Source organism: Panthera onca, chromosome C2 (assembly GCF_046562875.1).
Source record: "Panthera onca isolate mPanOnc1 chromosome C2, mPanOnc1 haplotype 2, whole genome shotgun sequence".
In the NCBI taxonomy this organism is placed as follows: domain Eukaryota; kingdom Metazoa; phylum Chordata; class Mammalia; order Carnivora; family Felidae; genus Panthera; species Panthera onca.
The window spans coordinates 9,066,712-9,093,897 of NC_138347.1; the positions used below are offsets into that span (position 1 = coordinate 9,066,712).

Here is a 27,186-nt window from a genome sequence, read left to right on the forward strand (position 1 = left end):
CCTTATCTCAAACCTTTGACATTTTATTTTTTTTAATGTTTCATTTTTTGAAAGACAGAGCTTGAGTGGGGGAGAGGCAGAGAGAGAGGGAGACAGAGGATCCGAAGCAGGCTCCAGGCTCTGAGCTGTCAGCACAGAGCCTGACATGGGGCTTGAACCCACAAACTGTGAGATCATGGCCTAAGCTAAAGTTGGATGCTCAACGGACTGAGCCACCCAGGTGCCCCTAATCTTTGACATTTTAATTATTATGTATCTTGATATTGACCTCCTTAGGTTCTTGTCTGAGGCTACCTGTACTTCCTGGATCTGGATGTCTGTTTTCTCCCCAAATTAGGGAAATTTTCAGCTATTAATTCTTCAAATAAGTTTTCTGCTCCCTACCTCCCCCCGCCACCCCCACCCAATCCTGGCTCCCTATAGTGTGAATGTTAGTGTGCTTGATGTACTAGAGGTCCCTTTAAACTATGCTGTCTTTTTTTTTTTTTTAATGTTTGTTTATTTTTGAGAGAGAGACAGAGCACAAGCAGTAGAGGGGCAGAGAGAGAGGGAGACATAGAATCCGAAGCAGGCTCCAGGCTCTGAGCTGTCAGCACAGAGCCCGAGGTGGGGCTTGAACCCACAACCCACGAGATCATGACCTGAACCAAAGTCAGACGCTTAACCGACTGAGCCACCCAGGTGCCCCCACCTATGCTCAGTTTTTAAATTTAAAATTCTTTTTCTTTTTTGCTGTTCAGCTTGGGTGTTTTCTATTACTCTGTGTTCCAGATCACTGACCCATTCTTCTGCATTCTCTAATCTACTACTGACTTCTTGTAGTGTATTTTTTCATTTCAGTTATTATATTCTTAAACCCTGATGCTTCTTTTTCATATTTTCCATCTATTTTTTGAAGTTCTCACTGGGTTCTTTCCCTCCTCTCTCGAGTCCAGTGAGCGTCTTTACGGCCGTTACTTTGAACTCTTTATCAAGTACATCGCTTATCTCTATTTCATTTGGTTCATCTTCTGGAGTTTTGTCTTATTTCCTTTGGGGCATTTTCCTCTGTCTCCTCATTTTGTTTGACTTTCTGTGTTTGTTTCCGTGAATCGGGCAAAATAACTACCCCTTCCAGTCTTGAAGGAGTGGCCTTGTATAGAAATAGTCCCTGTGTAGACTGCATGTGCCCGCTGGCTTTGCCTGGCTGTCTACATGCTCTGTACAGGGCATCCCTGGCGGGATGGCTGGAGCTGAAGTAGGCACTGGGGGGTGGTGTTCCAGAGTGTACCATGCTGGGGCTGCACTGGTGGGATGGCTAGAGCTCAGGCAGGTACAGGTCGGTGTGGGGGGGGGGGTGGGGTGGGCTAGGGGATTAGTTGGAGCTGGTGTGGACCAGGGGCCTGGGTCTCACTGAAGCAACAGGCTGACTAAGGTGCCCAGACCCTGCTGCTGTCTGTGCTATGGAGGTGGAGGGGGAATGTAAACAGTGGCATTTATAAGCCCCTCTGACTCGGAGTTCCAGCCGTCCCCCACTTGGTGGACACCCTAGAGTTAGTGAATGGGTTTCCTTCCCTTCTAGTCTCATTGCCCCTTAAGCTGCCACTATTTTGCTGTGTCTCATGGCGGGCGAATCTGCAGGCAGGGCCTTTAGGGCCGTCCCTCCCCACTGTAGCTTTCAGAGTAGAGGCGGGGGTTCCCATTGTTCCCGTTCTCCGTCTCTCCTGCCGTTCTGTGTGGTCCCTCTGTCCTCCGTTGTGCAGAAGCTGTTCCGTCAGCCCTCAGTTTTTCTTCAGGAGGAATTGCTCTATAGGTCGGTGTGGATTCAGTGCGTCTATGGGAGGAGGTGAGTTCAGGGTCTTCCTATGTCGCCATCTTGGATACTCCCTAAGTCTTAGACTTTCTCTCAGTGGTTCCAAATTTAAAAGCAAAACACTGACACTCGCTGTACTTCTGTATAGTGCCTACTATACAGAAAGCTCTTCAGTGTCTCATTCCACCCTCACAGACCTGAGGAGATAGGAGCTACCCGTGCTCTTACCTTTCCCAAGAGAAGTCTAAGGCACAGGGAGGCCACGTAATATTTCCAAGGCCACAGCTGCTCAGTGGTGGGGCCATGACTCCAGTCCAGCTCTCTGGGCCCAGGGCTGCCCCTTTCTGACAATGGAAGCCCAGAAGGTCCATCACAGCAGCTGGGAGTGGGGTCTTTGGCCAAACCAGGCAGGAGAGTGGTGAGCTCAGTCTTCCCCTTGACGTCCACTGCATTCAGTGCCTTCCCCGGAACATTCTGGGCTCCACAGGGCTCACCCCAGGTCCTCCACTGGGACAGTGCACAAGTTGTAAGTTCTGATGGAGACCCGTGAAGAAGGGCCAATCCTAAGTCCTCCAGCATCACAGAGCTGAGCCCTGAACACAGACCAAAAGGGAATGTCCAGGGAAACCAACAGTGTTTGGGAACGACTCAACCAAGGCTCTGTTTTCGGTGAGCTCATTTAGTTAAGTAAGACAGGACAACCCCACATTGCATCAGAAAATAAAACCGGTTGCACAATTCCCCACCCTGCTGAGAAGAGACACACGAGAAACCAACCAGAAGACAAAGGTGAATGCCACGTGGTGACGAGGACACGTGAGAGCACCCACCCCGCCAAGCCCTCGCTCAGCTTCCCCTAGGACACTCAGCTCGGTCTTGCATTTTGCACGGGCCTCTGGATGCCTAGATCATGTTTCTTCCAGCTGCTTCATCGGCCAGGGAACAGGAGCTCTCCAGGCGCAGTGCTGCCCTTGAAATAAGGATAGCCAGGGACTCACAGCTGGAGCCGATACCAGACAGACTCGGCTTTGTCACGCGGGCCAGGCTGCTCTACGAAGCCGTCTTCGCCTCTGCTGCCCAAGCGGCTTCTCCCTCCCAACAGGGGCAGTCGGGGGAGGGGGTGGCAACTTACAGGTTAGGAGGTCCCGCTGTTCACGAAGTGTGTGTAGCCTGGAAAAGAAGGCCCCAAAGGGGGAGGTGGACAGTTTGAAATCACCTGAAATTCTGGAAAGAGGGAACGGGCTGCTCTGTGGCTCACAGAACGGAACCCGAGCTGGGTTTGAGGCCGTAGACGGGAGAATGATCTACCTTGGCTGAGTGGAAACGGAGCAGGCTTCCTCACAAAGGGGTGAGCTCTCCATCACTGGAAGGGTTCCAGGGGAGGCTGAGACGAAGCAGCGATCCGGGATATCCCTGCTTTAGGAAGAGGGTGGATTATATAAGCAGAACTGGGAGGGGGGTTGGGGCGGCCGGGGGGGGAAAGAGCCTGGATCTGGTGCTTTGTTTTCCCGGAAGCAACTTTGGCATCTATAAGTCGTACAGCCCAGCATGGGCACCCACCCTCCCCAGGCCTCAGGCCCTCCCTCTGTAAGAAAGGTAACGGGAAATTAGGCAGATATGAGCAATCCTACCAGACTGGCTGCTTCTAGCTCTGAAATCCAAAGCCCTGAGGCTCTTCCCAACAATGGAGTTCTAGAATTTCTACCATCGATAGCTATAGTAACCAGAGATGAGTCAATGCAGTTTCCCCTCCGTTTTGTTGAGCTAGAACCGACCTCTAGCATTGGATTACTTCCAGGTGCACAACATAAGGATCTGATATATGTGTATATCATGGAAGGGTTTCCACAGTGGATTCTGCTAACGCGCATCATCACACACAGTTGCAAATATTGCTCTCTCGGGATGAGAATTTCTAAGATCCGCTCTCTTAGCCACTTTGAAGTAGACAACCCAATGTCGTGAACTGTAGTCCCCATGCTGCACATTACATCCCCGGGACTGAATCTAACAACTGGAAGTATTTTCCCTTTGACCTCCTTGCTTTATCTCCAGAATGCTCAAGTGGGCCTGCCCCTCGGCTCCCCCTGTGTCAGCGTTCTGGTCCAGGCCCACCACCCCTGCCTGGACTATTGCAGTAGCCTCCTGACCGCAGTTCCCGCCACAATCCATTCTCTACGCAGTGTGCAGAGGGCTTTCTAGAACGCAGGGGAATCAGGTCACTGTAAAGCACCCCATTTGCACTATGAACGCATCCAGACTCCTTTCCATGGTCCTCATCACATACTATCTACCCATTGGTCCACAAAGCTCCAGCCACATGGGTGTCTGTCAAGACCCAGGCCCCTCACCCCAAAAGCACCCCAAGTCCCAGACCCCTCCCTTACAACACCCCAGGGCCCAGCCCCACCCCCACAGCACCCCAGGACCCAGCCCCCAGCCCCACAGCACCCCAAGTCCCAGACCCCTTCCCTCTAGTGCCCCAAGTCCCGGAGCCCTTCCCTACAGCGCCCCAGGGCCTAGCCTGTCCTTCATGGCAGGTGCTCCTTTCTCGGTGACCAGTTCAAATCTCTTCATCCCAGAAAGAGGAACCCCTCCCCAGTGTAGTGTGAGTTCTATTGACACCTGCTTCTCATGGCAAAGCACCCCATTGGCAAGAGAGACGTTTGAGATGTTAATTTTATAGCTTCTGCCATCTCGAAGGTGAACGAGGATGCACAATGTGAGTTGGGGTCCTAAAGCTTTGGTTTCAGACCCAAACTGCTGTAGCACATTCACCCACAGAGAAGCGGTCTTGTTCAGAGGCGAGGGGGACGGAGGTCTAGAAAGGAATAATAACGGCTGATAGGTTTTTGAGGCTCACTATGGGGACATCGTACCCTCCACCCATGGCTTCCCAGTTAATTCACACTCAAGTCCATCAGGCATCTCCTTTGACAGGTGAGAAGGACAAGGCTCAGAGAGGTGAAGCGATCAATCCTTGGCTACACAGTGAGTGGAAGAGCCAGGATTCAAGCAGGCTGGCCGGCCCCAGAACCTGCGACCTTCAAACCCTGTGATTGCTGAGAACCCGTGTTCTGCTGGGTTCAGCGGCAACAAGTTAACTCACAGGCGACTGGTTATCCCTGCTCCAAGGAACAGCCCTTCAATGCTACTTCAGTAATTCCTGAATTGCTCTGTTAGAGTCTTCAGATCATCGTGTGTCCTCATTTTGTAGATTAGGACGTTCAGATGGAGGGGGTCATCCTACTAAACGGCCAGGAGAGCCAATTCGCCACGGAGCGGGGATGCAGACTCCGCACCGGAGATGGTCAGTTTGCCAGGCCACATGCGTTCTCAGTCCCCAAGGTTGGCTTGAGGTGGTGGTTGTGATGGTTAACTTTACGTGTCAATCTGTAGTGTGGTTTTCGACGAGAGTAACACCTAACTCTGAACTGTCAGTGAACAGATTGTCCCCCGTAATGTGGGTGGGCCTCGCCCAATCAGTTGAAGGCCCGGTTAGAACAAAAAGAACAGTCTCCCCAAGCACAAAGCAATTCTGCAGCAACCCGCCTTCAGACCTCATCTGCGCTGTCAGCTCTCCTGGGTCTCCACCCGAGGGCCTTGGGAATGGAACTGTAGCCGTCAGCTTTCCCGGCTCTCCAGGCTGCCAGCCCGAGAGCCCACCCTGTGGATTTCGGACTTGCCAGCCTCCATAATTGCGTGAGCCAATTGCTTTATAATAAAACATGTATATGTATGTATGTGTATGTATATGTGTGTGTGTGTGTGTATATATATATATATATATATATATATATATATGTTTGTATGTATGCATATGTGTGTATGCGTGTATATGTATATATAATATATACTCTTGGTTCTGTGTCGCTGGAGAACCCTGAACCCTGATTAAATACCTCCCGAGGAATCACTAAATTTCTCCCGTGAATAAGGGGAATTCTCAGCTGAAGAAGAAGGTCTGTATCTCACTCCGTCCTTTCAACCACCAAATGAGGCAAGTGCTGGCCCCTTATTTTACAGACGGGGAGCCTGAGGCCTAGGGACGGGATGCAAAATGTGCAAAGTCACACAGCGGTGTAGCAGTAGCGGCAGAATCAAAATCTCTTTCTGGTTCCAAAGTCCGTGCCCTTCCCGCCTCCCGATGACCTAAGTTCTTCCCCTGCCACCGTCAGGGACAAACGTCTTTCCTGGTTTTCCGCGCATCCGCAGGTGGCAAACGTTAATATGTGCTGATCTGAGCTCTAAAACCGGAAGGGCCTCGACTGCCCCAACCACAGGCACCGCCCCAACCCCACTCGGCTCCCGAGGCTAAGGTCCGGGAGCCAGACCGCCCTCCTATCGCGGCACCGCGCCTGCGCACGCCTGCGGCGCACATTCCAGTTCCGTCAGCTCCCGGGGAGGAAGAGGATGCGCACGCCAGGCTCCCCCTGCTGTTCTTCCCCTTGGTTTTGCGCTTGAACCTTTTCCACAGCAATACACGCAACTCCAGCTAAGAGTGCGAAACCTTCTACCCTATGGCTGCGTTGCAATTTAATGGCTGTCCCGTCGGTAGACACTTAGATGATTTCCAATTTGTTTTCGTTTCAAAATACTGCAACAACTCTGTACATATATCTTTGTATGGTTATAAGGCACAAGTGGATATTACATTTGTTGCTAATGTAGAACAATGTCACCAAGACCACACACACACACACACACGTGTGTGTATGTATATGTGTGTGTGTATGTATTTCTGGTTTAAAAAGTTTAGAAAGAAACCTTTTTAAGGTTAGCTTCTTCAAACTCATTATACCTTTGGCTACATTTAACATAAAACACCTTTTAAATCTAGATATTCGCTTTGGAACGACAAAATAGCATGCCATTATATAGAAAGTAATAAACATGAAAATGTATTGCAATAGATAATATGCCACTTCCATAACAATGGGATTAAAAATCCTCTCATTAAAAATACATTAGTTCATAAATTGGACAGTGGAGTCACGGACTGGCAATATCGCCCCCCAGTGGTTTATTGGAGTACTCATTCGTTAGGAACCCAAATTCATGGAATCCCTGTTCCAAACGGGGGGGGGGGGGGGGGGGGTGGCTACCCTAACATAGTGTCTCCTCGTTCCTATGACTTTTTTAAGTAGAAGCAGAGTGACACTAGAGCCGGGTGGCAAAGTCTTCAAGATCCAGCCTCCTCTTGAGTAGTTGAATATGTATTTCTTTATAAAATCAGTGAGTTCAAAGAACTTTGTCCTTCACTGTTATCTTTCAGAGTTCACACACCTCCACCTGGTGGTTCTCATGCCGACTGCTCATGGAATCTCTCCGAGCGTTTTTGAAATGCATGTGCCTGGCTTCCCACCGACAGAAGCTGATTCCAGGGTCTAGACAAAGCCTAGACTTGAGTTGGTTTTCTTTTGTTTGTAAAGCCCCACAGATGACATGTGCAATGGCCGGAAAGCCTCGTGCTGCCAGCTCCTTGTACTTGGCAGGTAGTTCGCCATGGGGACAGAAGAGGGACCTCTGGGGAAAGGAGGTCTGGAGGGGCCGGGGATAGCACTGACTTCCTCCCAGGCACACATTTTTCCTGAGAGCCGCCAGGGGCGCTCACTGAGGGCAGGGATGCGGAATTATTTTCGAAGTCTTGTTATTACACTTGAGACACCTTTCCCAGGTAACGTGCTATGACAGGAGGCATCAGTCATCTGGGGTATTAAGAAACGAGGCCAGGGACACCTGGGTGGCTCAGTCGGTTGAGCGCCTGACTTGATTTCGGCTCAGGTCATGATCTCACTGTTCGTGGGATCAAGCCCCATATTCCGACTCTGTGCTGACAGAGTGGGGCCTGCTTGGGATTCTCGCTCTCCTTCTCTTTGCCCCTCTCCTGCTTGCACACGCTCTCTCTCTCACTCACAATAAATAAACTTAAAAAAAAAAAAAAAAAGGCTGATGTCCTGACCCCACAGGATCATTACCAGCATCTGTTACTACCTCTTTATTGTTTTTCTAATGTTTGTTTATTTTTGAGAGAGACAGAGACAGAGTGTTAGCAGGGGACGGGCAGAGAGAGAGGGAGACACAGAATCCCAAGCAGGATCCACGCTCCAAGCTGTCAGCATAGAGCCCGACACGGGGCTCGAACTCACGAGCCGTGAGATCATGACCTGAGCTGAAGTCGGACGCTTGACCGACTGAGCCACCCGGGCGCCCCAGTTACCACCCCTTTAAAAGGAGCAACACTTACTGCTTCACAGCATCTCTAAGCTCAAATTTAAGGAAACCTAGGGCTTCTGTAGGGGATCCGAGTGAGAGTGTGTTGCTCCCCATTTGCCCTTGTCTGTGCTAAGGAAGGAAGAACTTCAGGTGCAGAGGCCACAATGAAGGACGCGCCTTCCACAGCCACCACTTCTGACAACTTAGCTGTTAAAACCGCTGCAGAATTTGCTTAAAAGCAGGAAGCACACGACAACGGTGTGCGACGCGTGGCTCTTTGATCTGGGGCGAGAGCTGGACCGGATGTACGATTCAGGAAGCTTCCACTGCCAGCGGAGCGTGGCAGCCACCTTCCCTGTCCCAAGGACAAGGGTGCAGTGGTCACCCTAGGCCCGGGCCCGGTCTCCCGAGTGCGAGCACCCCCATCGCTCAGGAGGAGCCTGGGTGCAGGGGACCCCAAAACACCCAGCCTGGACACTGAGCCCATCAGTCCCTGAGCTGTGACCTCGTTCCTGGAAGAGCTGGGGCCCCTGCTCTGCTTGTTTCTCCGCCCCCTCAGCTGTCGCCACCCTCTCAGGGGAGTTGTTCCTCTTGGAGCCGTAACCCTCTCCCCCCGCCCCTGACGCCCATCTTTCCCTTTTCCCGTGGTCCTGTTCCAGCACAGATTTACTTGTTTATTGCTCGTCTCCCCCAGCCAGGATGTAAGCTCTGGGAGTTTGCTCTTGTTCCCTGATGTATCCTCTGGTACCTGGGTGTTTGATAAGCATTTTTTAAGTGTATCTATTAGAGAGCAGGGGAGGGGCAGAGAGAGAGGGAGAGGGAAGGAGAATCATAAGCAGACTCTGGACGGCCTGTGCAGAGCCCAAAGTGGGTCTCAAACTCACAAACTGAGATGGTGACCTGAGCCGAAATCCAGAGTCGGATGCTTGACCGACCAACCAGCCACCCAGATGCCCCCATATACATTTCTTGAATGAATGAGTGAATGAGTGAGTGAATGAATGGAGGTGGATACTCACATGTTACTTTCTTAACCCCCCTCCCACCCCAATTTAAGCCCTGCTCCTCTAGGACCAGCCACCAGGGACTGAAGCCGCGTCCGGGGCCACTGTGGCCAAGTTGATTCCCAGCCTGGCAGGGCTGTGGCCTACGTGGAAGGGGGCGGGGCTGTGTCGCCAGGAGCCCTACCTCTGGACGGATCCAGGGGGGACAGCGACCTCCAGTGGCCATGAGAGCTCACCTGAGAATACAGGTACCTGTTAACTTCGAAGGGGGAAGGTCGACCTGGTTTACCTCCAGCCCCTGTTTTTCTCACCTCTGTCCCACCTTTCCTCTTCACCGTCTGCCCTGCCAAGGTGGGCACAGTCGAGCTGTAAAGAAACTTCTTTTGGCGAAGTAACCTGTCCGAGGTCTGTCCCTCCCTTAGAGACACGCACACAACAGGTGTGAGGGAGCCGACTGGACTTACAGCAGAACAAAGGGAACGTGCGGGTGAGAAGGGCTGGGCCACCCGTCCTCTACCCTCCGTCCTCCACCGTCCATGCCTCCCTACTTGAAGTTTGCAGAGCCCAGGACTTGGAACCTACTTGTTGAAACGGACGCTGACAACTGTTTTGCTAAGAAGGGTGGACAGTACCATTGACGAGCAGATGTGAGCGCTCCCCCAAGGACAGCGGAAGTGGCCGCAGGGGCAGAAATGAGTAAGAGGACCGGCCGTGACGGACGTGCCTGCCCCCGGCGGCACACGCTCGCTCTCTGCCCAAGCGCCCTTGCCCCGGTGGGCACCCCGCCCGGAGGCCGCTGGCACAGTGGCTCGGGCCCGGTCACCCACTGTGGTGTGAGGAGGCACCAGGAATGGCCGGCAACACTGAGGAGCAAACACCCCGCCCGACGGCAGATCCCGGGTGGTGAGTCGGTTCTTACCGCCTGCCCTTCAGACCGGGCTCCTTTTGCAGCAGGCTTCCCCGGGGAACTATCCGGATGGAAGCGGTTTTAGATCAGGACGCAGGGTTACACGGCTTGGGCTTTGACGGCTGATTCTGTAACTTACATCCAGTGGCGGCTGACAACTGAGTCGTACCTCGAAACACTACCTCAGGCTAAAGGTGCTCCTGGTCTCCCCCCCACCACCTTGTTGCTGCACAAGAGACAGATGTGTAGACAAATACGGAGTCAGGACAGGAAAGCAGGCTCCCTCACCGAGAACACAGGACCCGTCATCGCACCTCCTTGCACAGGAATGGATGACCACGAAATATCCCTCACTCTAGCCTCAGGGGAAAAAAAACTTCAAGTTTGAGAGCGAGTGGCAGACAGGGAGAGAGAATCCCAAGCAGGCTCCACACTGACAGCACAGAGCCTGACCCCTAACCGCCTGAGCCGCCAGCTCTCCCACCTGCCCCAGGCGCCCCAGCCTCAGGAAATTTAAAATGATCTTTTGTCTCTGAGGAGCCGATGGCATCTCACACCTTATCTTTTCAAACACACAGCAGAGCTACTGTATTAGGGGTGCCAGTGAGGACAGAGAGTAAGCCAGAAAAAGCTTTCCGTGGAAATGTATTTAAATAACCAGAAGACCGTTGCCGCAGGACCAGCAGCCACCGTGAGCGTGTTTCCCAGGGACTGCCTCCTGTGGTCAGCACCTTGTGCGCGCCCAGCCCCCAGGTCTGGTTCCCTCCCCGCAGGAGAGAACACACCCTCACCCGGAGATGGGGAAAGCAAAGGCAGAGGCAAAAACTGCTCAGGAAAAGTTCTTTTATTCTGAAAAATCAATCTGAAAAGTTAACCTATTTGGATACCAAACTCTAAAGGGAAATCTCCACTCTCTCCCTGGGGGGGGAAAAAAAAAAAAGGAAATAAATATGCCAACATAGCAACACGGTTCCTTCCAGCAGGAAGAGGGTGGCAGAGTCCCATCTTGGACCTGTTTTTCCTACTTTATTCTCGCTAGCTTTCCAGCACGAGCATTTTTATTACCTTTACAGTCGGAAAGGAAACTAACTCCTAAAAACCAACTATTCAGAAGGGAACATCAGCAGAATAAACCTTCTCAAATAACTTTCTCCTCTCTCATGCCAGCTTTGGGAAGGGTCTGCTCGCAAAGCGTCTGCACTTTCCCTGTAAGTGTTTCAAGGACGGACTCCCTGTTCCACACTAGACAAGGCTGAACCGCTCCAGTTTCAGAAACTCAAAAGAAGATCCGGTCTATGAGAACGTTCACTGCTCCGAGGTAAGCATGTGTCTTGAATACAAGTGCAAACACAGTTCTGGAGAAAAACTGGTCCATGTGTATCTTCTGTTACAGTAAACAATTCACGAGTATCCATCGGGCTTCGCCTATTGCCACTGGTCTCCGGTGTCCCCGGCCTAGCCCCCGCTCTCTGTGCACGGGGGTCCCCAGACCTGGCAGCCTTCGAGCAGCAGACAGATCTCCTCAAGGCTCCAGACCTTGGGAACTTCCTTTGTGTTCACTAAGCCGAGGCCGCTTGGGCTCCGGAGGACTGTCCTGAGGGTCCCCGGGCGTCCCTAGAACATTAACAAGCGCAGGTTGGCAAGTAAGTGAACACTTGTTTAAAATTAAGAGCTGATATTCACAAAATAAATGTTGTGCCCAGACAAGATACCAAGGGTCCTATCTGAACATAAGGGAAAGGATCCGGTGGTTTTCAACTGGGGGCGATCTCACCTGGGCAATGTCTGGGGACACTGGAAAATGTCACAAGTTGGGGTGGGGGTGGGGGGACAAATGGGTATCAGCATTCAGAGGTGCTAAGCACCCCACCCTTGCAGGACAGCCCCCACACACAGAATCATCTGACCCAGACTGTCAATGGTGCCCAGGTGGAGAACCCTGACCCTACAGCACCTCCGGAACCTGCCACCTACTCAGCTCCCTGAATGCCTGTGCGGAAAGGTGCTCTCCCTGCCGAGAATAGGCAGCCAGTGAATCTGAATGACGGTCTAATAAGATACATCCCTGCTTTCTCAGAACTGACTTAAAATTAGGTGGTTAATTTCCAAAAGAACAAAGGAGAAAGAATGTCTTGAATTCTATTAAAATAGCAGTATCACTTACCTGGTTCAGTTTCTTCTGTGGAAGGGGTGGAGATTATACTAACTGGTACAGAATTCGGTGGAGTCTCTGTCTTTAAGGGTAGTAAATTTATCCTCCTTAATTAAAAAAAAAGTAGGAAAGAGGTACATGGTTCATTAGTATCCTAAGAATCGTTTATGATGATGCCAAATTTCAAAACTACCCAAAAGAAACATGAAAAATTTTCAGCTAATCATACCATGTAGACATTAAATGTCGATGTGCCCACTCAGTAACTAAGGATTATGTTCATGTACTAAGTTCAGTCATTAGGCTTACGATAGTCAATCGCTAGTCACCTAAAAGTTTCAAAACCTGTGTTTTGTTGATCTGCAGTGGTACGCTGAACACATCGCTGGACACCGCATATATAAGGCTAGCCGACAACGGTTTCTACTACGGAAAGCTCTGAAACACAGTTCTTGTTTAAAATCCAATCTTCTTTTTCAACAACTATTTTTTTTTAAGTTACAACAGAAGACGACTCCAAGAAATTAAGAGGGGAAAGGTTTCATAAGAGTATTTGAAAGAACACCTTCCCACTCCCTTCCTCCACCAAAAAACACAGAAAAACAAAAAAAAGGTTGCTAGTCTGCAGAACTCAGACACCCGAGAAGAGCCGAACGCTACATGTAATCCAGATTACAGACTGGCGAGTGAAGTCCCGGGCAGGGCAGAGGAAGCGAGACACGTGGTGCTTGTCATCTGCTCCCTCCCCAGGACTCCCCCAGGGTCAGACGGGGGACTTCCAGTCCTAGGAAGACCCCTGGACACCAGCTGCCGTGCACAACAGAAGGGCTCTGTCTGCAGCACCGGCGGGGAACTCAGGCGGGCTCAGGAGCCAGAGTGACGTGAACAGGGACAGAGACACCTGCAGCATCACCTGGGGACACTATCACTGCAGAGACACTGCTTACCACGAGCCAGTCCACAGATGCAGTAAAAACTGCCTACTAAGGATGTTCCTTTGATTTTCCCGCCTGCTGCTCAGTGCCCATGACTGTTCTGGGCAGGAGAAAACAGGTGATGACTGGGGAACCGCTTCCTGCCTTAAGGGGCTGATAACCTGACAGGGAAAACAGAAGCCTAACCAAACTCCTGCTACTGAATGTGATATGTTATGACACAGGAAGGGCTGCAGGGACATCCAGGGAGACTCCAGTGTCACCAGGGATGCAGATGGCTGGGGCTCCCGGAGGAAGGTAAGGGCAGAGAGGCCCCTAGGGCAGAGTGTGCTCGGGGCCCTGGCCTCCGGGAGCAGGCTAGACATTCCGGGACAAAGGGTGAGGCAGGGTCTGGAGCCGGCCTGAGAGGCAGAAGCGGGACGCAGCGGAGGTCACGGTTAGCGAGGTCTCCGGCAGCAGTGTGACGTACTTCTGGCATTTCCCCCATTAAAGGTTGGTGGCTTCCTGTTGGCCAACCGCAGTGACGACTTCTTCTTCCATCAGAGGTTCTTACCGGGGTGTTGTCTTGCTCCGGGCCTGCAGCATGTTCAGAGTGACCCTCCGGGATGGGGGTGCTTTGGGATTCTGCGTGCTGGGCTGCAGGGCCTTCTTCTCCTCGGAAGGCGCTGCTGGGGCTAGAGATGGTCTTGCCTGAGGCGGGGGGGTGCAGGGGCTGCTGGGGGTCCCCTCTACCAGCCTGGGGCCTGGCGAAGACCCCTGGTGTGGCTGACTCTTCGTTTTCTTTGCTGTATCGGGAGTTCCCACGCTTAAAACCGGCTTCTCTTTCAAAGGTGTTCCAAGTTCATCCTTCTCGAATGTCACAAACGAACAGTAGCCATCCGTGGAAGAAATGGCCAGGAAGGCCCCATCGCTGGACCTTTGTTCCCCAAACAGGACAAAAGGTTAGAAACCGAACCCAAGTCTATGGGCCCCTCGTCAGGCTCTCATGACTAGTGACACCATGGCAGCTCAAGTAAAATCATAGGCTTTGGGTGGGCTCCTCACTCCCGCCCTTGGTTTCCCAACCCCATCGCGTTTCTCGGGCACCGCGGTATCTCAGGACTGTCATCGAATTCACCTGGATGAAAGTGTGAGGGCCTTTCCTTTTTTTGGTTTTTCTCCCCCCAAGATAAAACGAAAAGGAGAAAAAAGGCTGTAAAGAGCAAGGAAGAGATGGTGGGGGAGCAGGCCCAGGCAGAGCTGGGCGCAAATCAGGAACCCAGGGGCTCAGAGGACCCCACCGGCAGGAGGCGGAGCGCAAGGTGACTCCCGGGGTGCAGCTCTGGGTGCCAGGAGCTCGTGGGTGCGGGCTTCCTGCAAGCCCAGAGGGCCTGGCAAGCCCCCAACAAGCAGGGAGCCCAAAAGGTACCCCTTCCCTCAGTCTGAGAATCAGAGGAACCCCTGGGGCAACTGAATGGCATCATTCAGATGTTTCTGTTACAAAAGGAAGCAGTATTATTGCAAATTAGAAACGGCTTTCCTTTAAAAAGAATTGGTAAGAGGTGCCGGGGTGGCTCAGTCTGTCAAGCATCTGACTTCAGCTCAGGTCACGATCTTGAGGTTCATGAGTTTGAGCCCCGCTCACATCAGGGCTCTGCTGCAGCCTGCTTGGGATTCTCTGTCTCCCGCCCCCGTTTGCATGGGCATGCGTGCTCGCTCTCCCTCGCTCAAAATAAACTTAGAAAAAAAGTTAAAAAAAAAAACAAAAAACTTTTTTTTTTAGTGTTTATTTTTGAGAGAGACTGAGAGCGAGCAGGGGAGGGTGCAGAGAGAGAGAGGGAGACACAGAATCTGAAGCAGGCTCCAGGCTCTGAGCCGTCAGCATGGAGCCCGATGCGGGGCTCCAACTCACGGACCACGAGATCAGGACCTGAGCCAAAGTCAGATTCTTAACTAACTGAGCCACCCAGGCACCCCAGAAAAAAAAAATAGTTTTAAATAAACTTAAAAAAAAAAAGTTAAAAAAAAAATAATTTAAAAAAATAAAAGAGGGGCGCCTGGGTGGCTCAGTCGGTTAAGCGTCCGACTTCAGCTCAGGTCACGATCTCGCGGTCCGTGGGTTCGGGCCCCGCTTCGGGCTCTGGGCTGATGGCCCAGAGCCTGGAGCCTGCTTCCGATTCTGTGTCTCCCTCTCTCTCTGCCCCTCCCCCGTTCATGCTCTGTCTCTCTCTGTCTCAAAAATAAATAAACTTAAAAAAAAATAAATTAAAAAAAAAATAAAAAGAATTGGTAAACACCGGCCAAAAAAGCCACCTGTAGTGCTGGAATGCTCCCTGCCCCAAGGCTCTACTCCAGGCACCCCTCCCCTGCACACTGTGGCCTCCGCCCACCCTCCCTCACCACCGGCCACTCACCAGGAGACATCACTCAGGGTATGGTAATGTATGTTAGACACGTAGCCAAAAGGGAACGGCTGCTGGGTGTCATACAAGAGCACAGAGTCTTCAGAAGCCACAGCAAACACCAGGCGGTAGGGCAGGTGCACCAGCTCCGTGCCCGGCTCCTGTGATGCTCTGTCTGCTCGGGTGAAAACAGGGACAAAGGGCGGAAAACAGAAGCCAGAGGAAACAAATTCCCAAAAGCCCTCTCTCAGAAGACGGAAATGACATCATTTTACTGAAGGCTAGTTTGCTATGTGCTTTACAAAAAAAAAAATCAGTCCTTTAGTTTATATGGGAATAAAGGACAACCACACATGACCTGATGAAGACACCGTGTCCTGATTCAAGACTCAGGGGCACCCAAGGTCCAAAAAGGTGGGGGTAAAAACAAAAAAACCTGTGAATAGAACAAGTCCTTTCTGATATGAAAAATAAGGGTAATCTAGAAACATTTTATTAAGGTGATTTCAAGCTTCCAGTTAATTACATTCATTCACATAAAAGGATTAAAAAGCTTAAAACAGCTGCTTCCAGCCTTGGAGGAAGAGGGACCTGACTTACCCTCCCGCCCGAAGCAACTGAAATACCAGGCAAAATCTACAAAATGTTTTCCAAGACTTCTGACCATCAGGCACTGAGGACAGTGATCTCTGAGGGATGGGAAGTCAAGGAGGAAATCCTACATCCAGCTTGCTGCCTGGAGCTGCCAGGCCCGGGAGAGGGAGAGGTAGAGGATGAAGCAGGGAGGCCCGGGCAGCTGGAGTTCACAGGCACAGACCTACAGGCCCTCTCAGGTCTCCAGCTGAGCACTGATCAGCACTTGCAAGTGAGGAAACCACCCGAGGCCAGAGCAAGAACTACAGGAAAGAGTCATTCCCGAAGCTCCCGCAAGGCCAGACAGAGCGTGTTCCTCCACCCAGAGTGGGAAACCTATTTCACGGGGCACCGATTACTCAGGCGGCTCTGCTTCTGCAGTGGGGAAATTAGCTCTGGACCACATGCTGCCGTGGTCCCACCGAACGAGGATAAGCGGCACGGTGTCTCCGAGTAACTTCACTGCCTCCCAGAACAAAGCTCAAGAATATTTATAAAAATAAACCCAGCATCCACGGAGGTAAAATTCACAATGTCTGGCATCTAGTGAAATATTACTAGACATGCAAAGAAAATATGACCCACAATGAAGGAAAAAAAAAATCAAAACGAATCCTTTGTACACAAAGTCATTAAAAGTTATTACAAAAACTATCCTACATGTTCAAGAGGAGGAAGGATGGAGTGTGTTAAGTAGAGACATGGGACACAGAGTACAGAAAACGGAAGTACGGAGAAGGGAAAAAGCGAGCAGATAGTAAACCCGGGACTAACCTCAAATGGCCTAACGCACGTGTAAGCGGAGCCCCTTGTGGGCAAGAAGGGGGATGACAGAAAAGACATTTGACACTGTAACGGCTGAAATTCCCCAAAGGTGATGAAAACTATAAACCCATAGATCTAAGAGCTCAATGAACCCCAAGCACAAGAAGCCTGAGAAAATTACACCAAGGCCCATCAGAATCCGACTAAAGCCCCTGATAATGAGAAAAACCTTGAGGGAAAAAAAAAAACTAAAAAAAACATTTTACTGCATAGGAAACGGATACTGAACAACATTCAATCTGCTCTGGATTAAAAAAAATTACTTTCATTCCTTTAAAGGTGAAGCGAAGACAGCATATTCTAGACAAGATGAACACTGGACAATTTTGATAACCTCGGGCTTTGCTCCTGCTCCTCACGGTAACTCAACCGCACCAAACCTACAGAGCCGTGCCCCCCACGGGAGAAAGCCCGCATCACAACCCCCGCAGCCTGGTGACCTGCCTCGGCGAAGACCTAACACAACCACCGTGGCTCTAACGTACCTGTTTCCACCACCGGCCTCAACTCAAAGTAGACGGGACAGCAGCGAACTGCAAGCGTCGCTTTGCCAGGACAGGGAAGGTGAGCGATGGGCCTAAAAGATCGGTCATGACCTTCTTAGAAGAGGGCACCGTTACTCACCAAAAACAAAAAGAAAGGGTAAACATTTCAACGATTTCTTCCACTGCATACCTTTTAAGATTCTTCCTGGAGAAAACATAGGTGGTATTTGTTACATTTTCTCCAGACTCCACACATCCAGCTGGGGAAGCAGGAAGAGAGAGAGAGGGGTGAGGTTTTATTAGACGAAAGAAGACACACTCAAGAGCATCCAACCCTGGCCTGTAAAACATTTCTCCCCATAGCCACGTGCCCTGGACAGTGTTTCTGTGACTGAGGACAAATACACACGGTCCCAGGCTGGGCTCAGCTCTTATTCCAGCTCTACTGACCTGTCACCTCCCCCTGAGCAGCCCACCTGCTCGGGGGGGCTTCAGGCCTGGGCAGGAGGAACCGGGCAGGCCTCCGTCTGGGAGGCCAGTCACTTCCTGCTGGAGAAGCGCTCTCACTGTATCACCCCACTGTGTCCGCTGGATTTGAGCTTGGCTGCCAGCCAGCCAGGGCCTGCCACTAGCCTTTCCCACCTGCCTGGTGCGGCCAGGAGGCTGCCGGGAGACCCAGGCCTCCACTGCACCCCCAACCCATGAAGCAGCTGACCTTGCTCTGGGGGGAGCCCATGTTTGAGCTCTTCTACACACTCACCCTGGGATGACCTTACAACCAGGCCAGACCCGGCCACAGAATGACTGTCAACCATACAGCAGTATCTTTCCTGATACACACACACACACACACACACACACACGTCATTTCACATGTGACCGTTTCGTCTCCGCTGTGGGGAGGGGAAGGGTGGGCAGAGACCCCGTCAAGTAGTCTCTTCGACTCAGCCCACCCTTCCAGCCCCACATCCGCCATCTGAACAAACCACTGTGTCCTCTTTCCTCTTTGCTCGCACAACCAACAACCAGTTACAACTCCATCGCGTATATATTCAGAGGGTGGGGCTTTTAGCCTAGTTCACAAAAACAGGATCTCGTTTATTCCTTCGCTTCTGTTGCTCTGTTCAGTCAACCACCCGCGAAAGCTAACTTGGATGATGTATCTTCACTAGCTGCCCCACGTTCACTGGTATGAAAATGCCGTAATTCATCCACCCGTCTTGTTCATCGGTATTATTCTTCACGACTACAAGCCATACTTGCAATAAATATCGTGGAAGATATATCTTTATGTACTAGGTTTTCATTTCTTAAAGACGGAGTTTAAGACGGTGGGGGGTGGGGACAGATGGGCTGAAAGGTACATGCATTTAACGGTTTCCAGACTGTTTTCTAAACTGGCTGTAACAATTCACGTTCCTGCAGCAATACCCACATTCTGCATGGCCATCAGCCAGGGAGATCTGCACTTTTGTCTAGTCTGAAAAGAATAAAGAAATCCCTAATCGTAGGTCACTTTATTTTGTATTTCTCTATCACTGAGGGTCCAAACCTTTCCCTGTGGGTGCTGAACATGTGAATTTGCTCCTCTACAAACTGCCTTCTTGTTTCTTTCACTCATCTTTTTCTTCTGGGTTTTTCTTTTGCTCTCATCGATTTGGAAGAGCCGCTGAACGTGACACACGTAAGCTCTCTCTTTCCTGTCTCGTAAACGGCGTTTTCCAGTTCCATCACTTGCCGACTGATTTCGCTTACTGGGCCTCCACCGTACAAAAGTTCCCCGTCAAACGCAAACAGGCCCATCATTCCAGAGCTTCCAGGATTCCTGTCTCCGTCTGTCTTCCCTGGCCCTAGGATGTCCTCCTACGTTTTCACCTTTTAGATTTAAGTATTGACTTCACCTGGAATTTATTTTCATATGTAAGTTAAGAGTCCAATAGAATTTCCTTCCAGACAGCTGGGTCCTCTAGCACCATTCGCTCAATAATTCATTCTTCCCACTCTATCAGATTTCCTTATCTCGGGATCTATTTCGGGATTTTCTGTTCCAGTTCACTAATCTGTTTATTCCTATGCCAATAACCATATTGATTTGATAACAGTGGCACCATAGTATCTGCTGACATTTAGGAAAGTGCCTGCTCAAGTATTATTCCTATTTTTCATACTTTTAAATCTATTCTTGGGGCGCCTGGGTGGTTCAGTTGGTTAAGCGTCTCTTAGTTTTGGCTCAGTTCACAATCTCTCAGTTTCTAAGTTCAAGCCCCTCATCAGGCTCCATGCTGACTGTGTGGCGTCACCTGGGGACTCTCTCTCCCTCTCTCTCTGCCCCTCCCCTGCTCATGCTCTCTCTCTCTCAAAAATAATAAACTTAAAAAAAATTAAATCTATTCTTCAGCATTTATTCTCCTAACGGAGCTGGCAGGCTGTCCAACTAAAAGTAAACCAAAAGCCTCTAATAGGATCCTAATTGGAAATCAATGCGTATGTTAATTTTTAGAACTTGAGATCTCTATTCGTTCAGAACTTGTTTTACAATCTTCAATAAGATCTTCTAGTCTTCATAAAGGCTTTGTGCCTTTATTAAATTTTTTTCCCATGTTTTGTGGGGTTTGCATTATGAGTGGAATAATTTTCCTTTTTATATTTCTAAGTGCATATTCCAGTATAGAAGATTTTTAAGTATTTCATAGATAGTATCCAGCCACCTTATCAGATTTTTTTATTCTGATATTTTTAAATCTCTTGGATTTTCTAGAAACATAATCTTAACACCAAGGTTTCTTCTTTCCAATCTTTATAATTTCATTCTCTCCTCTTCCTGCATGTATTAACACCACAAAGAATAATAATGGCAAAAGCAGACATCCGATACCTGATTCTAACACAATGTTTTTAGAGTGGTCATTTAGTAAAGATTTGTCACTGAGTTTAGTAAGCAACTTTTAATATACTTACCAACCACCTGTTGCTGATCCTGAGACACCCCCTCCCCAGGTCAATGTCACTCCCACATGATCCCCGATGTCCGAAGGCATCACAAGTATGCATGTACAATTCACACCCTCTCAGGCCTCCTCTGCCCAACCGGGCTGGAATACTTAGTGGCCAACCTGACCTGTGCCCTCCTGTTTGGCCCAGCCCTGCGTTAGGTGATCGCCTTCATACAAAAGATGGGACCCGAGCCACGGAGAGCAGAAGACATTCTTCTAAGAACACCCTGGCAGTCAGTGCCCCGGCTGACGCTGCTGGGCTTAACATCATGCCTTCCTGTAGACAATGAACCTGTCTTGTCCTTGCTGATTCTGCGGTTTCGTCATACTCAAGTTATTCCAACCAAACTTGTCCCTGCCACAACAGACTGCTTCATTCAGAATAGAAACAATAAACCTCTTTTAGCTTTAGCGCTATGACCTCTACCTACATGCCTAGTGAAAAGACATTAACATTTTTTTAAGTTAAATCTAAGAGCAAAATGTCTGTCACACTAGCCTAGTGGCTCCCCAACTTCTCTGCACATCAGAACTACTTGGAAATTTTTTAAATTCCAAAACCTAGACCACACACACCCCAGACCAATCAGACCGTCTCTGGGGGTGGAACCCGGGGACCAGTGCTCCCGGAAGCTCCCCTGGAGGTTTCAATGTCTGAACAAGCTGGGGGGTCGCTATTTTCATCAGGATTCACTGAGCTGACAGGCGGCAACTGGAATCACCCACCGCTGCCATCACGCCTCAAATCGAAAGCTTGTCAAACCCACCTGGTGTGAGGAGCAAAGATCCATCAGGGGTAAAACTGAGTCTACGGAAGAATGACTTCATGCTGTCGTCGTGAAACATCCGGTAACTTCGGACCTGTGGCACACAAGTTTAAACATTAATCCAAATCTTTTTTTTCTTTTAATCCAAATCTTTACATTCACAATAAAGGTTTACCAGTTTTTTGGTTTTTGTCTTTATATAGTGTCATTTATTACACTCACATAACAGGGGAAATATAGTACAAATGAAATCACTCGAGACCGCAAGAGTGATCGCTCACAAAGATTCACTGCCCACCTGCGTTACAGAAAGTCGTACGTGCGTACAGGTCTATGTGCATGTTTGTGGTTGTACAGTTATCTTTTTAAAAAGCCTCCGTGAGAACACCGTGCACTGTCAAGAGCGGTGTGTCTGGACAATGAGACCGGGGAGAAAAGCAGGATGATGTGTGCGTCCACTTAGAATTTCCAACTTAATGAACACCTCTTATAAACTAGTCCGCTCTTAAACTGGTAATCCCATCTTTTCAAACCTTTCTTGAACACCTGCGTGGAACGGTTTTTGCTCCCACTCACTGCCACTGGATAAACATGAAGCATTTAAGTCTCAAGGACCCAAAGACCCGGCATTACCCTCCTTACCGTACATGAGCTCCCCATTTTGTCAGCTCGTGGCCCGCTTGGCCCCGCCAGCTGCTTGAGGCCCAGGTTTGCACCACATCCCTTTTTGGTTCCAGTGACCAACCTGCTCCCTTTTGTCGAAGTGCCTGCCTCCGTGGTCTTGATTCCTCTAGGACCGCTGGCTGGGTCCCCATGGTCCTGCAGGCAGCATTCGCTCTAAACCTGCCAAGACGGCCTACTGCCCGCTGCCACCTTCCTGCAGCATAGTGCCGGGTCCCCCTCGGTCAGACGCTCGCGACTCTCCCTACACCTCAGAATCCCAGAGGCCCTGCCTACCTCAAGCCAAGCGAATCACACACGCCTGGGGGGTGGGGGGCAGGCACACATGTCTCTTAATGCTTCCGGGCGACTCCACGGTGAGCTGGGGTTGGACACCTCTACCCACCATCGGCAGCTCTCCCCTGGCCCCCGGATGTCCCCATTTCCATGCAGACCAGCCCAACACACTAACTGAGCCTTGGCTGGACCTGAGGAAGCACACGGTAGTGCAAGTGTCAGGTGCCTGAGACCAGGGACTTAGCTGTAGGACACGGAGGAGCTCGTGACTTCCTGAAGCACTGCTAACACAGAAAGTCAACACTTCATACCTCTCCTTCGGCCCCTATTCCAGACAGCATCTTTGAGACATTAAAAGCCACACGTTTCTTCTGGGTGCTGTACACCCTGAGGATCCTAAAGAAAGAAAAACATTCTGACTCATCTCTTCTAGTGAACGAAGTGTTCCACACAGAAACAATCTAGCATCAAAACTGCAGGCCGGTTAGACCAGGTCAGCCTCCAAGACCATTTATGACTGTCCCACTTAACTCATTATGACAGAAGCAAGCCACCCAAAGGAGGTCACTAATGAAGTGAGGAAACGGGCCAGAACTTCACTTTTTATCGAGTGTTTCAACTTGTCAAGTAAGATGCTCGTCAGGCCTCGCCTTTTCAGGCCTTGACACTTGGCCCAGGGGCAGTCTGTAGGACTGCAGTGACATTTCTCTTGTATTGAACGGTCTCACCCTCAGGGATTTGCAAGTCAGGAAAACACCAACAGATAAATTTGCTTCTTGCTAATTCGTATTATTCCCACTAGCTAATCAGGTCATTTCACTCCCAACTGCCCGAATAAAACATACAGATCAGAAAATAAATGTACGTGGAACGTAACGGGAGATGCTTTGATTCATAAACACTAACTCGTCCACACTGCTGGGCCGTCTGAAATCAAACATGTTATGATTAAAAGAAGTTGGAAAAATACTCAAAAGGATGATCTTGACTGATGAGTAGTACACCCACCACCTCTGATTCTTAGTTCTTTGTTCCAAGAATACGATTAAATGAATGATGCCAGTAAACACCGCAACCAAACCTTCTTTCAGGAAAGACAAAATATTCTATTTTTACATTAACTTAAATGGAGTCATTGAAATGACTGCAGTAGTAAACTATAATCAAAAAATGAAAGAAAGATGCCTGGCTGGCTCAGTTGGTGGGGCAGGAGACTCTTGATCTCAGGGTTGTGAGTTCAAGCCCTGCGGTGGGTGTAGAGATTACTTATAAATAAAATCTTTAAACAAAAAAACAAAAAAACACAAAACACCCAGGGACACCTGGATGGCTCAGTCAGTTAAGCGTCCCACTCTCGATTTCGGCTCATGTCATGATCTCATGGTTGTGAGTTTGAGCCTCACATTAGCGCAGAACCTGCTTGAGATTCCCCCTCTCTTTCTCTCTCAAAATAAACAAACTTAAAAATAAATAAATAAACAGGGGCGCCTGGGTGGCTCAGTCGGTTACGCGTCCAACTTTGGCTCAGGTCACAATGTCACAGTTCATGGGTTTCAGCCCCGTGTCGGGCTCTGTGCTGACAGCTCAGAGCCTGGAGCCTGTTTCAGATTCTGTGTTTCTCTTGCTCTCTGACCCTCCCCGGCTCATGCTCTGCCTCTCAAAAATAAATGTTAAATTTTTTTCTTTTTTAAAGAAAGAAAGAAGGAGGGAAGGGAAGGGGAAGGGAAAATTCCAACCCAACCACTAGCAACCCCTTCTTGCAGAAGTCGTATTTATAAAAGACTTTTTTTAAGCGTTGCCTATGAACGAGCCCCGCTTCTCTCTCTCTCTGCCCCTCAAAAGATTCTCTCTCCCTCTTTCCTTGCCTCTTGCTCACTTATGCCCTCTGTCTCAAAAAAAAAAGAAAAGAAAAACAATAAACAAATGTTGTCCGTGAAATTCAAATGCAATTCAAAACTCCCTCTACATTCATTCACCCATTCAATAAAGATTTGCTAAGTACTACATATAAGGCACTTGCCCTAATTAGTTTCCACTTTCATGTTACGGTGGGAGAGGAACAGTAAAACCAAATGCTTGACATGAAACCAAGAACAAGAAGCAAAGCTAGACCGGGCTTCAGATTTTGGTAAATGGTGACGAAAATCCCTCTGCAGGAAATTTCAAGCCAGCAGAGAAGACAACTTGCCAAATCCTGACGTACCTGTCACAGCTCAGGGTGGCAACATACTGACCCAAGGGGTCCCAGGTTACTCCTTGGACATAACTTTTATGTTCATTAAAGATAGAGATCTTCTGTCCTGCGAATAAAGCACATGACAGCTTTACTAAAGCCTACTCGAGCACAAGCAGAATAAAGTACAGTTTAAGTATTGCGCCCTTCATACCCTCCTGTCATTTAGCAGGCGCCGTGTCAGGCTCTTGGGGGACAAAGGGGACTTTACATGGCCCACACTCCCCAGGAGCCTACCGCTTTGGGGGAGGGACACACCATCAAAAGGCAAGCCAGCTGAGCATGGTATAGACGGGGCAGCTAAGAGGCCACGGTGAGGGTCGGCAAGGCACGAGCTGAGGTCAGTTCTCCCTACAGGGCAGGGTGAGGGGGGCTATGAAGGAGGTTTTGTAAGCCGATCCTCGGCACACGGAACAATGGGTCACTGAGAAGTCTACAGGGTGAGGTCCAATGCCAAAACGGCAAGACGAGGACAAGAGATATGTGACAGCGACCCTCGTGTATCAGGAAAAGGTTCTGGGAATTCGAGGTGCGGCCGAGAGGAACACTCGGCTGGGAAGTGACCTGCATCGTGAAGACAAGACTGAGGGTCACAGAGGACATAGGAAGCACCACTAGTTAGGAGGGGACAGCAGGCCAGGCGGGAGGCAAGGGCCGGGCAAAGCCAGCAGTGATGGAAAAGGGACTCTGTGGAAAGAGAGAAAACCAGCAGCAAAGATTACCCAGATAAAAAGCAGAGACAGTTATGGAACCCTGGCCATTCTTAAAAACCAAACAAACAAAAACAACTCAAATGGCTCTTCTCTGCAGAGGGGTCTACACTCCTGTGACCCTGGGACCCGCCCTCCATGTGAAATGCAGCGAGGGTGCTTCAGGCTAACTTTCCTTCCCCCTTGCCTTCTTGCCAGTGTTTTTGGGGGTCTGTGAGAGTAAGGTGGCCTGCAGCCGGGTGACAGCATCTTCTCAAACGACCCTGAGTTTTACAACAGAGGCTTTTTTTTCTTTTTTAATTTTTTTAATGTTTATTTATTTTTGAGAGAGCGAGCGAGCGAGAGAGAGCATGAGAGGCGGAGAGGCAGAGAGAAAGAGACACAGAATCCAAAGCAGGCTCCAAGCTCTGAGCTGTCAGCACAGAGCCCGATGTGGGGCTCAAACTCACAGAGTGCAAGATCATGACCCGAGCCAAAGTCAGAGGCCCAACTGACTGAGCCACCCAGGCGCCCCTCTTTTTAAAGTTTATTTATTTTGAGGGAGAGAGAGCATGAGCAGGGGAGGAGCAGCGAGAGAGGGAGAAAGCCCCAAGCAGGCTCTGCCCTGTGAACGCAGAGCCCGACACGGGACTCGATCTCATGAACCATGAGATCATGACCTGAGCTGATCAAGAGTTGGGGACACTTAACCGACTGAGCCACCCAAGTGTCCCACAAGAGGCTTTTTAACCCACAACTGCTATCATTAGGTCAGTGTGTGAGTAGGGTTTTCTGAAGAGGGATTTTCTGCGGGACCTGTCCTGCCTCACAAGCAGCTCCCCGCAGGGCCTCTGCACTGGCTGCTCCCACAGGCTGGAGCCTCTTCCCTCCCGCATTCAAGTCTTGGAGCAACCTTCTCTGATCGGCCTTTCACTCTGCGGCCCCTTCCCAGCGCCATCACTAACACCCCGCTAGATGGCAGCCACGATCATGCAGGATATCAAGACCTGGCAACGTTCAAGGTCATTACAACTGGCTTCAGGGGGCTGCTGGGTGGACTGTCCACGCACACGGTGAAATTATCCAGGGCAATGGCCAGATGTGGGGAAGAGAAGAAGACAGGGACACCGGCCCTCCATTCTGCCCAAGTCAGGGACTGGGTAGCATGACAGAGGTGAGGTGAGACAGAGGGGGTCTGATTGGATGGCAGGTGGCAGGGACCTAAAGCGGACAGAGACTGTCACTGAGTGGATAAACCAGATGTGCAGGAAGCATGGTGGGATGCCCGCTCCGCCCTGACTCCCCCCCAGGGCCCTCGGGCTGGGGGAGAATCCGCAGCCTGCAAAAAGGGCAGGCAAAGCATTTCACGGCAATTTCTATAACTTCTCACGTGTCTCCTGTCTCCCCAAACAGAAAACACGTCCTGTAAAAGCAGTGAGGTGTCCTCGGCTGTCCTCTGTCTCCTCAAACGGATGCCAGCTCCTACCTCTCCCAACACTGACCATTCAATGCCCCATCATGACGACGTGCTAAACTTCCTGAGATCCTAAGTTCTGCAAAGGCAGGCATTAGCCCTGCCCCCAACGTGTCTACACCCCCAAGCATGTGGGATGGACCTTGCTTTGGCACCAGTGACTCAGAAAACCTCATACACGTGACCACTCTGAGTTGGATCCATGATACAGGAGGCTAATCCCTACCCTACTGAGCCAAATACCTAGTTTAGTTCACTAAAGAAACTCTTATGCCATTAAAGGTCAAGTAGGTTAGCTTTTTAGACACTTAGAAAATCCTTCCCCCTGACAAGAGCAGAAACGTATCGGCTACCTTTACTGACATCCCATATGATGGCCGTGTTATCCACAGAGGCAGAAGCCATTAGATTCCCGTCAGTTGCCCAGCAAATATCGTACACATCTTCCAAGTGGCCTCTACAATCCAAAGAAGAAAAAGAAAAAAACATCAAAAACTTGTAAGCAAACTCAGAGACCATACACGAGAATAGGATTTTAGGGGGGGCTCCTGGGTGGCTCAACTGACTCTTGGTTTCAGCTCAGGTCATGGTCTCACGGTTTCGTGGGTTTGAGCCCCATGTTGGGCTCTGCACTGGCAGCGTGGAGCCTCCTTGGGATTCCCTCTCTCTCTCTCTCTCTCTCTCTCTCTCTCTGCCCCTCCCCTGCTCGTACTGTCTCTCAAAGTTTAAAAAAATATTTAAAA

At 50.1% G+C, this 27,186-nt stretch overlaps 1 protein-coding gene, 1 long non-coding RNA gene and 1 other non-coding gene across 4 annotated transcripts in view; all 3 read right to left on the minus strand.

Moving 5' to 3' along the window:
• Positions 1-598: 598 nt before the first annotated feature.
• On the minus strand, positions 599-683 carry TRNAQ-UUG (transfer RNA glutamine (anticodon UUG)). The gene has a single exon. It is a non-coding gene; the product is annotated as a tRNA-Gln (tRNA).
• Positions 684-1,402: 719 nt separating this feature from the next.
• LOC132682825 (uncharacterized) lies at positions 1,403-3,463 on the minus strand. The gene is made up of 3 exons (XR_009611870.3): positions 3,424-3,463; positions 3,101-3,208; positions 1,403-2,962 (listed from the first exon to the last, which is right to left on the minus strand). It is a non-coding gene; the product is annotated as an uncharacterized LOC132682825 (long non-coding RNA).
• Positions 3,464-10,748: 7,285 nt separating this feature from the next.
• CHAF1B (chromatin assembly factor 1 subunit B) overlaps positions 10,749-27,186 on the minus strand; it is a 29,342-nt gene continuing 12,904 nt past the window's right edge. Inside the window, exons 5-14 of one of the 2 annotated variants that reach the window (XM_060640477.3) lie at positions 26,797-26,900; positions 24,251-24,347; positions 22,359-22,443; positions 21,091-21,184; positions 17,521-17,590; positions 17,331-17,422; positions 15,400-15,562; positions 13,560-13,922; positions 12,084-12,178; positions 10,749-11,533 (exon numbers count right to left, since the gene is read on the minus strand). In XM_060640477.3, the coding sequence (XP_060496460.3) occupies positions 11,442-11,533; positions 12,084-12,178; positions 13,560-13,922; positions 15,400-15,562; positions 17,331-17,422; positions 17,521-17,590; positions 21,091-21,184; positions 22,359-22,443; positions 24,251-24,347; positions 26,797-26,900 (1,255 nt within the window). In that variant the 3' untranslated portion in view covers positions 10,749-11,441. The remainder of the gene's footprint in view (positions 11,534-12,083; positions 12,179-13,559; positions 13,923-15,399; positions 15,563-17,330; positions 17,423-17,520; positions 17,591-21,090; positions 21,185-22,358; positions 22,444-24,250; positions 24,348-26,796; positions 26,901-27,186) is intronic. The other variant, XM_078452804.2, reaches the window with a different exon arrangement.